At 41.3% G+C, this 12,690-nt stretch overlaps 1 protein-coding gene across 1 annotated transcript in view; it reads right to left on the minus strand.

Moving 5' to 3' along the window:
* LOC112255716 (matrilin-3-like) overlaps positions 1 to 12,679 on the minus strand; it is a 40,561-nt gene extending 27,882 nt beyond the window's left edge. The window contains exons 1-2 of the mRNA XM_042305206.1: positions 12,664 to 12,679; positions 5,523 to 6,167 (exon numbers count right to left, since the gene is read on the minus strand). Coding sequence (XP_042161140.1) covers positions 5,523 to 6,167; positions 12,664 to 12,679 — 661 coding nt within the window. The remainder of the gene's footprint in view (positions 1 to 5,522; positions 6,168 to 12,663) is intronic.
* Positions 12,680 to 12,690: the final 11 nt, after the last annotated feature.

Consider the following 12,690-nt stretch of genomic DNA (forward strand, 5'->3'; position numbering starts at 1 on the left):
TCCACCGGGACATACTTCCACCGGTCAAATGTCCTTTGCCCATGTTTCTTGGCCAAAGCATGTCTATTCTCATTATTGGTGTCCTTTAGTAGTGTTTTCTTAACAGCAATTCGACCATGAATTCCTGATTCACACAGTCTCTGTGTTAACTCTGTGAAGCATATATTTGGGCTGCAATTTCTGAGGATGGTAACTCGAATGATCTTATCCTCTGCAGCAGAGGTTACTCTGGGTCTTTCATTCCTGTGGCGGTCCTCATGAGAGGCAGTTTCATCATAGCACTTATTTTTTTTTGCGACTGCACTTGAAGAAACTTTCAAAGTTCTTGACATTTTACATATTGGCTGACCTTCATGTAATGATGGACTGTCGTTTCTCTTTGCTTATTTGAGCTGTTCTCGCCATGATATGGACTTGGTCTGTTACTAAATAGGGCTGTCTTCTGTATACCCCCATAACTTGTCACAACACAACTGATTGGCTAAAACTCACGAAGGAAAGCAATTCTACAAAACTTTTAAGGCACACCTGTTAATTGAATTGCATTCCAGGTGACTACCTCATGAAGCTGAATGAGAGAATGCCAAGAGTGCGCAAAGCTGTCATCAAGGTAAAGGGTGGCTTTTTGAAGAATCTCAAATTGAAAATATATATATGTATATATTCCATATATGCTATTTCATAGTTTTTATGTCTTCACTATTATTCTACAATGTAGAAAATAGTAAAAAATAAAGAAAAACCCTTGAATGAGTAAGTGTTCTAAAACTTTTGACCGGTAGTGTATGGCCAGCTATGTAAACTTTAACATTGATTTATCCTGCAATATATGTTGTTTAATTGGTAACATACATTTCTTTATTCTTCAAATGCCTCTTAAGGGGAAAGTAACTGAATGCAATCAGATTACGTTACTGAGTTTGGGTCATCCAAAAGTTACGTTACTGATTACAATTTTGGACAGGTAACTACTAACTGTAACGGATTGTGGACTACAGGAAAAAGAGAACCGAGCACTTCCACATTCTCATTGATGGGGCTGCAGTAGAGCAGCTTGAGAGCTTCAAGTTCCTCGGCGTCCACATCACCAACAAACTAACATGGTCCAAGCACACCAAGACAGTCGTGAAGAGGGCACAACAAAACCTATTCCCCCTCTCAGGAGACTGAAAAATTTTGGCATAGGTCCTCAGATCCTCAAAAGGTTCTACAGCTGCACCATCGAGAGCATTCTGACTGGTTGCAAGACTGCCTGGTATGGCAACTGCTCGGCCTCCGACCGCAAGGCATTACAGAGGGTAGTGCCAACGGCCCAGTACATCGCTGGGGCCAAGCTTCCTGCCATACAGGACCTATATACCAGGCGGTGCCAGAGGAAGGCCCTAAAAATTGTCATAGACTCCAGTCACCCTAGTCATATGCTGTTCTCTCTACTACCACACGGCAACCGGTACCGGAGCGCAAAGTCAAGGTCCAAGAGACTTCTAAACAGCTTCTACCTCCAAGCCATGACTCCTAAACATCTAATCACATGGCTACCCAGACTATTTGCACTGCTCCCCCCTCTTTTACACTGCTGCTACTCTCTGTTGTCATCATCTATACAATAGTCACTTTAATAACTCCACCTACATATTACCTCAACTAACCGGTGCCCCCGGAACATTGACTCGGTACCGGTACCCCACTGTATATAATCTCGCTATTGTTATTTTACTGCTGCTCTTTAATTACTTTTTCCTTTAATGGATTTTTCTTATCCATATTTTTCTAACTGTATTGTTGGTTAGGGCTCGTACTGTGGCTTGCGATAGTACTCACCACCTTGGCATTTTTCAAATTTTCTTGCCTTACAACCTGGAATTAAAATGGATTTTTGGGGGGTTTGTATCATTTGATTTACACAACATGACTACCACTTTGAAGACGCAAAATATTCTTTATTGTGAAACAAACAAGAAATAAGACAAATAAAAAAAACTTGAGCGTGCATAACTATTCACCCCAACAAAGTCAATACTTTGTAGAGCCACCTTTTGCAGCAATTACAGCTGAAAGTCTCTTGGGGTATGTCTCTATAAGCTTGGCACATCTAGCCACTGGGATTTTTGCTCATTCTTCAAAGCAAAACCGCTCCAGCTCCTTCAAGTTGGATGGGTTCCATAAGTGCACAGCAATCTTTAAGTCATACCACAGATTCTCAATTGAATTGAGGTCTGGGCTTTGACTAGGCCATTCCAAGACATTTAAATGTTTCCTCTCAAACCACTCAAGTGTTGCTTTACCAGTATGCTTAGGGTCATTGTCCTACTGGAAGGTGAACCTCCGTCCCAGTCTCAAATCTCTGGAAGACTGAAACAGGTTTCTCTCAAGAATTTCCCTGTATTTAGCGTCATCCATCATTCCTTCTGACCAGTTTCCCAGTCCCTGCCAAAGAAAAACATCCTCACAGCATAATGCTGTCACCACCATGCTTCACTGTGGGGATAGGGTTCTCTGGGTGATGAGAGGTGTTGGGTTTGCGATAGACATAGCGTTGTTCCGTGATGGCCAAAAAGCTACATTTTAGTCTCATCTGACCAGAGTACCTTCTTCCATATGTTTGGTTTTCACCAAAAAGCATGTCAGAGACTCCTGCTTTTTTTTCTTCAAGCAATGGCTTTTATCTGGCCACTCTTCCGTAAAGCACAGCTCTGTGGAGTGTACGGCTTAAAGTGGTTCTATGGACAGATACTCCAATCTCAGCTGTGGAGCTTTTGAGCTCCTTCAGGGTTATCTTTGGTCTCTTCGTTGCCTCTGATTAATTCCCTCCTTGCCTGGTCCGCGAGTTTTGGTGGGCAGCCCTCTCTTGGCAGGTTTGTTGTTGTGCCATATTCTTTCAATTTTTAACAATGGATTTAACGGTGCTGCATGGGATGTTCAAAGTTTCTGATATTTTTTTTATAACCCAACCCTGATCTGTACTTCTCCACAACATTGTCCCTGACCTGGTTGGAGAGCTCCTTGGTCTTCATGGTGCTGCTTGCTTGGTGGTGGCCCTTGATTAGTGGTGTTGCAGACTGGGGCCTTTCAGAACAGGTGTATATATACTGAGATCATGTGACAGATCATGTGACACTTAGATTGCACACAGGTGGACTTTATTATGTGACTTCTAAAGGTAATTGGTTGCACCAGATCTTATTTAAGGGCTTCATAGCAAAGGGGGTGAATACACATGCATGCACCACTTTACAGTTTCCTTTTTTCACCAATTTGGACTATTTTGTGTATGTCCATTACATGAAATCCAAATAAAAATCAATTTAAATTACAGGTTGTAATGCAACAAAATAGGAAACACGTCAAGGGGGATTAATACAAGGCACTGTAAGTAAGCATTTTACCGTAAGGTATTCGGTGCATGTGACTAATACAATTTGATTTGATTTGATTGCATTTAGAAAGTAACCTACGTCTAAGGATTACAGAGCTATGGAATGAGGAAACATGCATTCATATAAAACACTTGAGTGGGGGGGGGACAACAACTGGCTTTACATTTGGAGGGGAAGATATTTGGAGTCATTTTAGAGTTTTACAACTTCTGAAATGTTACACTCAAAATGGTGTTAGGACCTCCTGAGTGGCGCAGCGGTCTAAGGCAGTGCAGTGCAGTGCTTGAGGCGTAACTACAGATCCGGGTTTGATCCCGGATCTGTAGGTTTCGAGTTGTGGTTGTTCTTGACACATATGTGGTTGCAGTCGTGCACAGGCATTCACACCTGTAAACAAACATCCTCACAGCTGATTGGCTTAGTCTGATAACATCATCATCGTGAACAGGAATAATCCGTTTTGGATTCATGTAAATTACCGTTTACTTTCTAATTGGTCAGTTGAGGGTTATCATACGGAATCTAATCAAAGACTGCTGTTACACATTAAATGTTGACATAATTATTATTCTATGATTTGCGTACCTAACACATCAATCAATGTTTTTTGGGTACAGGTGCACAACACCAGTTCTCATCTGCTGGTTTCCATTCTTGATTTTTAACCAACAACTAGTTTCGACCTGAGAAACCAGATATGTGTACTTCCTGGGTGATCAATAACAATAGTTGATCAAGTAGGTGTCAAGGAAGACACACAAATCAGCTGGACTTTGGCCCTTAAGGGATTGTACACCCATCTTATAGGAGGACAAAACATGACTTAGCCTGTCGATCTCCAAAAGTCCTTCAAGTTGGAGGAGTTGAAAGCATGAAGGTCAGTCAACACGGAACATTTCAAGAATTTTGAAAGTTTCTTCTAGTGCAGTCGCAAAAACCATCAAGCACTATGATGAAACTGGTTCTCATGAGGACTGCCACAGGAAAGGAAGACCCAGAGTTACCTCTGCTGCAGAGGATAAGTTCATTAGTTACCAGCCTCAGAAATTGCAGCCCAAATAAATGCTTCACAGAGTTCAAGTAACAGACACATCTCAACATCGACTGTTCAGAGGAGACTGCGTGAATCGGCCTTCATGGTCAAATTGCTGAAAAGAAATCCCTACTAAAGGACACCAATAAAAAGAAGATACTTGGGGTGGCAGGGTAGCCTAGTGGGTAGAGCATTGGACTAGTGACCGCAAGGTTGCGGAAACCATTCAAAGTGAAAAACACATGGACCCAGTATTCCCCGAGCTGACAAGGTACAAATCTGTCGTTCTGCCCCTGAACAGGCAGTTAACCCACTGTTCCTAGGCTGTCATTGAAAATAAGAATTTGTTCTTAACTGACTTGCCTGGTTAAATAAAAAATAAACTTGCTTGGGCCAATAAATCTGTCCTTTGGTCTGATGAGTCCAAATTGGAGATTTTTGGTTCCAAACACAGTGTCTTTGTGAGACACAGAGTAGGTGAACCGATGATCTATTCATGTGTGGTTCCCACCGTGAAGCATGGAGGATGGTTTTTGTGACTGCACCTGAAGAAACTTTCAAAGTTCTTGAAATGTTCCATATTGACTGATCGTCATGTCTTAAAATAATGGACTGTCATTTCTCTTGCCTTATTTGAGCTGTTCTTACCGTAATATGGACTTGGTCTTTTACCAAATAGGGCTATCTTCTGTATACCACCCCTACCATGTCATAACACAACTGATTATCCACAACTTAACTTTTAACAATGCACACCTGATAATTGAAATGCATTCTGTGTGACTACCTCATGAATCTTGTTGAGAGAATGCCAAGAATGTGCAAAGCTGTCCTAAAAAAATACATATATTTAGATTTGTTTACCACTTTTTTGGTTACTACATGATTCCATATGTGTTACTTCATAGTTTTGATGTCTTCACTATAGAAAATAGTTTTAAAAAACTCTGGAATGAGTAGGTGAGGCCAAACTTTTGACTGGTACTGTATGTATAGTGTAATTGTTGTTTGTTGATGTTTTCATGCAGGGTTCATCTGCAAAAGAAACCATGGTCTCAGCATGACTCCCTGCTTAAATACAGATGAAAAAAAAAATTGCCTCACTCTCTTACCACACAGGGTTTCCCTGAACTTGGACGTGAGCTTCTCAATGACGCCGTAGGTCTCCACGTAGAACACGTGTTCATCCAGGGGCAGACTGGCCATGAGACGCAGGGACTTCATGTCCGCCCTGTCCACCCCCACTGCGTAGATTTCGATGCCTGCCACCCTCGCTGCCGCGGCCACCTCCTCCACCGTGTCCTGGGGACGTCCATCGGTTACGATGATGGCCACCTTGGCAATGTTCTTGTTAGCTAGCCGGGAGCCTGACTCCTCAGTGAATGTCTCCTCCATGGCCGTCTTGATAGCCAGGCCAGTCATTGTACCAGCAGCTAGAAATTTGATGCGGGCCAGCGCTGCCTTCAGGCCTGCCTTGTCGAAGTGCGTCTTGAGAAGGAACTCGATCTTCACCGTGCTAGCGTAGTTCACGACGGCCACCCGCGTGGCATCCGAGCCAACTTCGAGGGTGTCGACCATGTCAGCCAGGAAGATTTTGACCTTCTCAAATTCTGTGGGGCGCACACTACGTGAACTGTCGATAATGAACACCAGGTCGAGGGGCCGGCTTTTGCAGTGGGTTCCTGCGGAGGGAAAATTGTGACATTGGTTTTTACCACCCAGTGTGGAATGGTTCTCTCTACACACTTTCACATCTACTGTATATCAAACACATTCAGGCTTCACATTCAGGTCTGGAGTTACTGAGGGTTTTAGCAAGTCAGCTTGATATGTTTTACTGGTGAGTTTACTAGGTGCTACTATTTCAAATAGATTGCATGGGACCGTTAGTTTTAAGCGGGCAACCGTTTATGCTTCAGCACACACAGCAATAATACTACAAACAGCAGTAAAAAGAACAGTTTTAAGAAGTCTGAAGAAAAAGTGGATGAAAGCTTAGTGAGAAAGCTTAGTGAGAGAAGATTCTGAACATTTCCGAGGAAAGTAAACATGGACACCAAACCAATTTCAATGTAATATAGTAAACCAAATAGAAGGTTCATGTTTACTTCTCCCAAGATTCACCTGCAGAGGAGGAAAAAACTACTGAATAGTGACTTATATGACAGCATCTGCTCAATCCCAGGACAAAGAGATTGTAAAAGGAAGAAAAAAAGGAAGAAAACCACATAAAAACACCAACAGAAGAGGGGGGGTTCCGATTCAAATGTATACCCAGAAACCAATCAGTCTATGAGGGATTCAATCAAAAGGAGGTTTTTGTTTTTTGCCTAAAGTCTTCTAGGAGGTTTGGCAAAGCCTATTGTCCTGTTTCAGCACAGTGTAGAATAACAGTAAAGACATCAAACTATGAAATAACACATGGAATCATGTAGTAACCAAAAATATATTTTATATTTGAAATTCTTTAAATAGCCACCCTTTGCCTTGATGACAGCTTTGTACACTCTTGGCATTCTCTCAACCAGCTTCACCTGTAATGCTTTTCCAACAGTCTTTTGAAGGAGTTCCCACATATCCTGAGCACCTGTTGGCTGCTTTTCCTTCACTCTGCGGTCCGACTCATCCCAAACCATCTCAATATGGTTGAGGCAGGTGATTGTGGAGGCCAGGTCATCTGGTGCAGCACTCTCCTTCTTGGTAAAATAGCCCTAACACAGCCTGGAGGTGTGTTGGGTCATAGTCCCACTAAGCCCAAACCAGATGGGATGGTGTATTGCTGCAGAATGCTGTGGTAACCATGATGGTTAAGTGTGCCCTGAATTCTAAATAAATCACAGACAGTGTCACCAGCAAAGCACCCCCACACCATAACACCTCCTCCTTCATGCTTTACGGTGGGAAATACACATACAGAGATCATCCGTTCACCCACACCACGACTCACAAAGACATGGCGAAATCTCAAATTTGGACTCTTCAGACCAAAGGACAACTTTCCCCAGTCTAATGTCTATTGTTCATGTTTCTTGGCCCAAGCAAGTCTCTTCTTATTATTGGTGTCCTTTAGTAGTGGTTTCTTTGCAGCAGTTCGACCATGAAGGTTTGATTCACGCAGTCTCCTCTGAACAGTTGATGTTGAGAAGTGTCTGTTACATGAACTTTGAAGCATTTATTTGGGCTGCAATTTCTGAGGCTAGTAACTCTAATGAACTTAACCTCTGCAGCGGAGGTAACTCTGGGTCTTCCTTTCCTGTGGCAGTCCTCATGAGAGCCAGTTTAATCATAGCGCTTGATGGTTTTTGCGACTGCACTTGAAGAAACTTTCAAAGTTCTTGACATTTTCCATATTGACTGACCGTTGTGTCTTAAAGTAATGACGGAGTGTCGTTTCTCTTTGCTTATTTGAGCTTTTACCAAGTAGGGCTGTCTTCTGTATACCCCCATACCTTGTCACAGCACAACTTATTGGCTGAAACGCAAAGAAGGAAAGAAATTCCACAAATTAACTCTTAAGAAGGCACACCTGTTAATTGAAATGCATTCCAGGTGATTACCTCATGAAGCTGGTTGAGAGAATGACACGAGTGTGCAAAGCTGTCATCAAAGCAAAGGGTGGCTAATTTGAAGAATCTCAAATTTACAATTTGATTTTTTAAACACTTTTTTGGTTACTATATGATTCCATATGTGTTATTTCATAGTTTTTATGTCTTTAATATTATTCTACAATGTAGAAAAAAGTTACAAATAAAGAAAACCCTTGAATGAGTAGGTGTTCTAAAACTTTTGACCGGTAGCATATTTCTGGACAATTTGCTTCCCTGAAAACAGGTACTGATAGGAGGAGCAATATGAGTCGGTCAGAGGTCATCACTCAAGATCAGGATAGTGATGGAGACTTTGGTGGTCCACACAACCAAGAAGCAGGTGTCCCTTCCAGTGATATGGAGCTGACCTTGGACCTGGTGCCAGTAAGGATGATCTTCACGGAGGCGGTAAGACCCTCCCTACTTGATATAGAAATCCTTCGACTTCACTGCCTCTTCAATGGTAAGGTCCCTTGCACCATAGGTATACTTGACCTCAACCACAACTGTTTTTTATTTGTTATTTTATTTCACCTTTATTTAACCAGGTAGTTCAGTTGAGAACAAGTTCTCATTTACAACTGCGACCTGACCATGATAAAGCATAGCAGTGCGACAAAGACAAACGTACAGTCAATAACAGAAAAGAAAAATAGAAAGAATCTATGTACAGTGTGTGCAAATGTAGAGGAGTAGGGGCAGGCAATAAATAGGTCATAGGGGCAAAAATAATTACAACTTAGCATTAATACTGGAGTGATATATGTGCAAATGATGATGTGCAAGTAGAGATACTGGGGTGCAAAAGACCAAAGAGATGTAGGTAGACTTCAGGAAGCGTACAACACCTACCTCTGCAACATCTATCAGTGGTCAGAACTTAGAGATTGTATACCTGGGTGTCCTCTTGGACAATAAGCTTCAGTGGAGTAAATGTACAGACCTGATGTACAATAAGAGTCAACAGAGACTGTACTTTCTCAAAAATCTAGGATCTTTTAATGTTAATTCTACTATACGGACTCTGTTTTACAAATCTTTAATTGAGAGTATTTAAACTTTTTGTATTGTTTATTGGTTTGGCAATGCCACTGTCAGCCAGAGAAATATGCAGAGAATGATTATCACCACAGCAAGCAAGGTACTTGGAGTCAAACAGACAGGCCTGGATGAGATCTTTAAGTTCAGGGCCCTCGGCAAGGCTCACAAAATAATTTTAGACCCAAGCCACCCACTGTACCCAGACTTTGAACTACTCCCCTCTGGGCGCAGGTATAGGGCACCCCTAGGCAGGAAAAACAGAACTAGACAGTCATTTGTGGCAGGTGTGATATCCCTCCTAAATAGCTTGGGCTCATGTTACTATCGACCCAGGCTATTTTTATTTGTATGTAACTGTTTATGAAAGTTGTATTGTCAATTTGTTTTGTATTTAAACGCCACTTTAAACATGTACATGACACTGCAAAAAAAAATCCCCATGGGGACAATAAAGTCAGTAGAGCTAAATCAATAAGAAATATAGCTGAAATGTTCAGGCTTTGTCATTCTGTGATCAAAATAGACCAGATTATTATGGATAAGAGAGAGAATATTTTGACTTGTCAAATGGAAATCAAGCATCGATCATCATGTCACCAGAGTAAGACCCTCAATATTTATTGGAAAGCAGCATGAAACTCATCACCGTACACTTTCACCACCCTGTGAAGTTCATCATACATGATTTAATCTGTAGCCTAATAAACTGCATGCTTTACCGAGTCGTAGTGGGAGGACCACACACCATATCATCGTGTGACTCAAAATGTCCTTCGATATGATGGTTATTATATCAATATTTGCTCATGAAGGCGTTCCCACATAATACACAAAACGATCCCACAAATTATCTTCCAGCATTTATAAAATTACAACCAAACTTCCTGTTTCCATCACAGCCTTTGTGATATGTTTTATATGATATGACTTTACTCTCATAAAAACTGTGGATGGAAAGGTGTCTAACATGTCTCTCTTTGTCTCTCTTAGCAGTCGTTGCTATGGTTATTAACTGTACTGTACAGATGGAATGTAAAATCCCAGAATATTAATTTGGTAGTGGCAGCAGCAGAGAAGTTTTCGGGAGAGACAGATTTACTGCAGAAGAGCTACAGGATGTTGAATTTTTTTTTTGTGGGTCCCAAATGTGTAATTCACACTTATTTATTTATTTGCACCAAAGATAACAAGTGATAGACAACAACACAGATAAAAAAACATATTTAAAAAAAAAACGGTGTGCTGGTGTGGTTGGAAGCCCAAGGGCTTGTATGAAAACCACACAAAAAAAATATATATATATACAATACAAAAATTAAAAAGTTAACAAAACCTACTAATTATAAATTGTATAAATGAATTTATCAGTAATCACGAGAAAAATATATATATATATTTGTTTTGTTTAAATGTGTGTCTGCATGTGAGTGTGTGTGAGAGTTAGGTTATATGGAGGAGATTACTGAGTAGTTTGGTTCATCAGGCTGACCCGCAGTCTTCGCTTGAAGTTATTGAGGGATGATGAGAATGAGAAGGCCGATTGTGGACGAGGTGGCATCGATGATAATAACGAGAAATAGTTTTTTTGTGTTTCTATGAAACAGAAGGAGCGTGCTTTGCGCATCAAAATGTTGGATTGGAATGTGTCGTGTGTGGATCTTCAAAGCAGGGTGTTATCTCTGGGGTGGCGCTAGAAGTAAATTCAAAGGATATACGTGAAGAATTGGATCAAGTGGTTGGTGCACAATGACTAACTCACATGGTGGATGGAGTGTGGAAGCCCAGTCCATCCATTCTATTGTTTTTTTAAATGAAGAGTCTCTCACTTCTTACGTGTATTTGGGTTGGATGCCCAAACCCATGCAGTGTGATAAATGTTAATTATTTGGTCATGTGTCAAGTGTATGTAGACGGGAGGAGTATTACATGCCAGCTGAGCCTAAATGCTGCTATTATGGTGGTGAACATGCATCTGAATTTCTGAAGTGTCCTGTTAGGGTGAAGGAGATTGAGGTGGCAAGAATAAGAGCTGTCCAGAATGTCTCCTATCTGGAGGCGAGAAGAGCGGAAGAAAGGAGTGAAGTTGAATAAGTAATGGTAGTTCCTTGAAGTAATGGTAGTTCCTTGTCAAAAAGGTAGACTTTTGTATTTTGTATTATCTCTGGTCCCCCCCAATGGAATATATATATATATTTGCTTTTGTTTCAATACCCTGTACAGTAGGTGGCAGCAATACAACAATAGGTTTAGTCTGCCATAAAACTTTAAAGAAGAAGAAGAACTCTGTTTTCCAGAGGATCACAGGTGCCCATTCTCCAAATGCCCTAATGGGTTGTTGATGTGTGTAGCAGAGGTGGGACAATGAGAAAGGATTTTCTGGAAAGCTGGCTGAAGCAGATGATGAAGTGGATTCTGAATCTAATGGTGGTAGAATCAAGAAGAATTGGAACATTGTCCAAAATAAAGGAAAACAGCGAAGTAGATAACAGTGATGAGAATGTCACTTCGTATCTTGTAGGAGTATAGTTTGTAAATCAGGAGCAGCTGATCGAATTCCCAATCTTGAGGAATCCATTTGAGATATCCAAATTGGTGGCGAGAGTGCTGGGTAGAGTGAAGGTTGTGAGGATCACGAGAGGCGGGCTTGTTTCGATTTTTTTGTGTCTCTGAGGATCAGAATAAACGTGTGTTGTGTCTCACCCAATTTTACAAGTTTTAAGTGTCGTGTGTGTCTCTTAGGAACAGGGCACCCCTCAAGGGGGTTATATCTGGAGTCTCGTAGGAAGTAGATGTTTAAGAGATGAAAAATATTCCTGGAGTGATTGATGCACTTTGGATGAATCGTGTGGTGAATGAAGAAAAATGAAGAGTTTATATGTTCTTTTGTTTTTTTGATAGGGAGTCTCTCCCTACTCAAGTGCAGTTAGGGCATATTAACTACAGAGTCTGAGCATTTATCCCAAGACCAATGGGATAAATGTGATCATTGTAAAGCTTTTGGTCATGTTTCAAGTGTTTGCAGAAGGGAGAAGCCGAAATGTCTGAGTTGTGGAAAATATCATATGCGTTATAAAAGTGTTGCAATTGTGGTGGGAACCATGAAGCCACGTCTTTCGAATGCCCAAAGTCAGCGCTATCCAGAGCATATCATATGCAGCAGCTGTTAATAAAAGGGTTGAGGGTTTGAATGGTGCACTTGAAGAATCCATAGTGGTGGATAGATCTTCACTGCAGGCTGCAGGGATTGCCTTTCACCAGCTGGATCCTGACATTTTAAAGGTTAAGAAGGTGGCCTTTATAGCTATGGTGATAAATTGCACTGCCAAGGTGGAGAGAAAGTCCAGGAAGATAGAAATCATTGTGGAAGTGGCAGAGCGGTTCCTGGGGCTGAAAGATTTCTCTGCGAAGGAGTTATATGGAATATTATCACAAGCCGTAGCACCCTCTCAGGCCCTAGAGCCTGAGAAGGGACATATGGAGAATTGAAAGAAGAAAGAAGTGGGAGTTTAATTTTGTTTTGTCAATGTACTATTTTTTAAAATTTAGGTGTTAGTTTCCCTATCATGTATGTGGGCTCCCATGTGGCGCAGCGGTCCAAGTGCATCTCAGTGTCACTACAGACCCTGGTTCGATTCCATGCTTTATCACA

The sequence above is a fragment of the Oncorhynchus tshawytscha genome, linkage group LG24 (genome assembly GCF_018296145.1).
Source record: "Oncorhynchus tshawytscha isolate Ot180627B linkage group LG24, Otsh_v2.0, whole genome shotgun sequence".
NCBI lineage: Eukaryota > Metazoa > Chordata > Actinopteri > Salmoniformes > Salmonidae > Oncorhynchus > Oncorhynchus tshawytscha.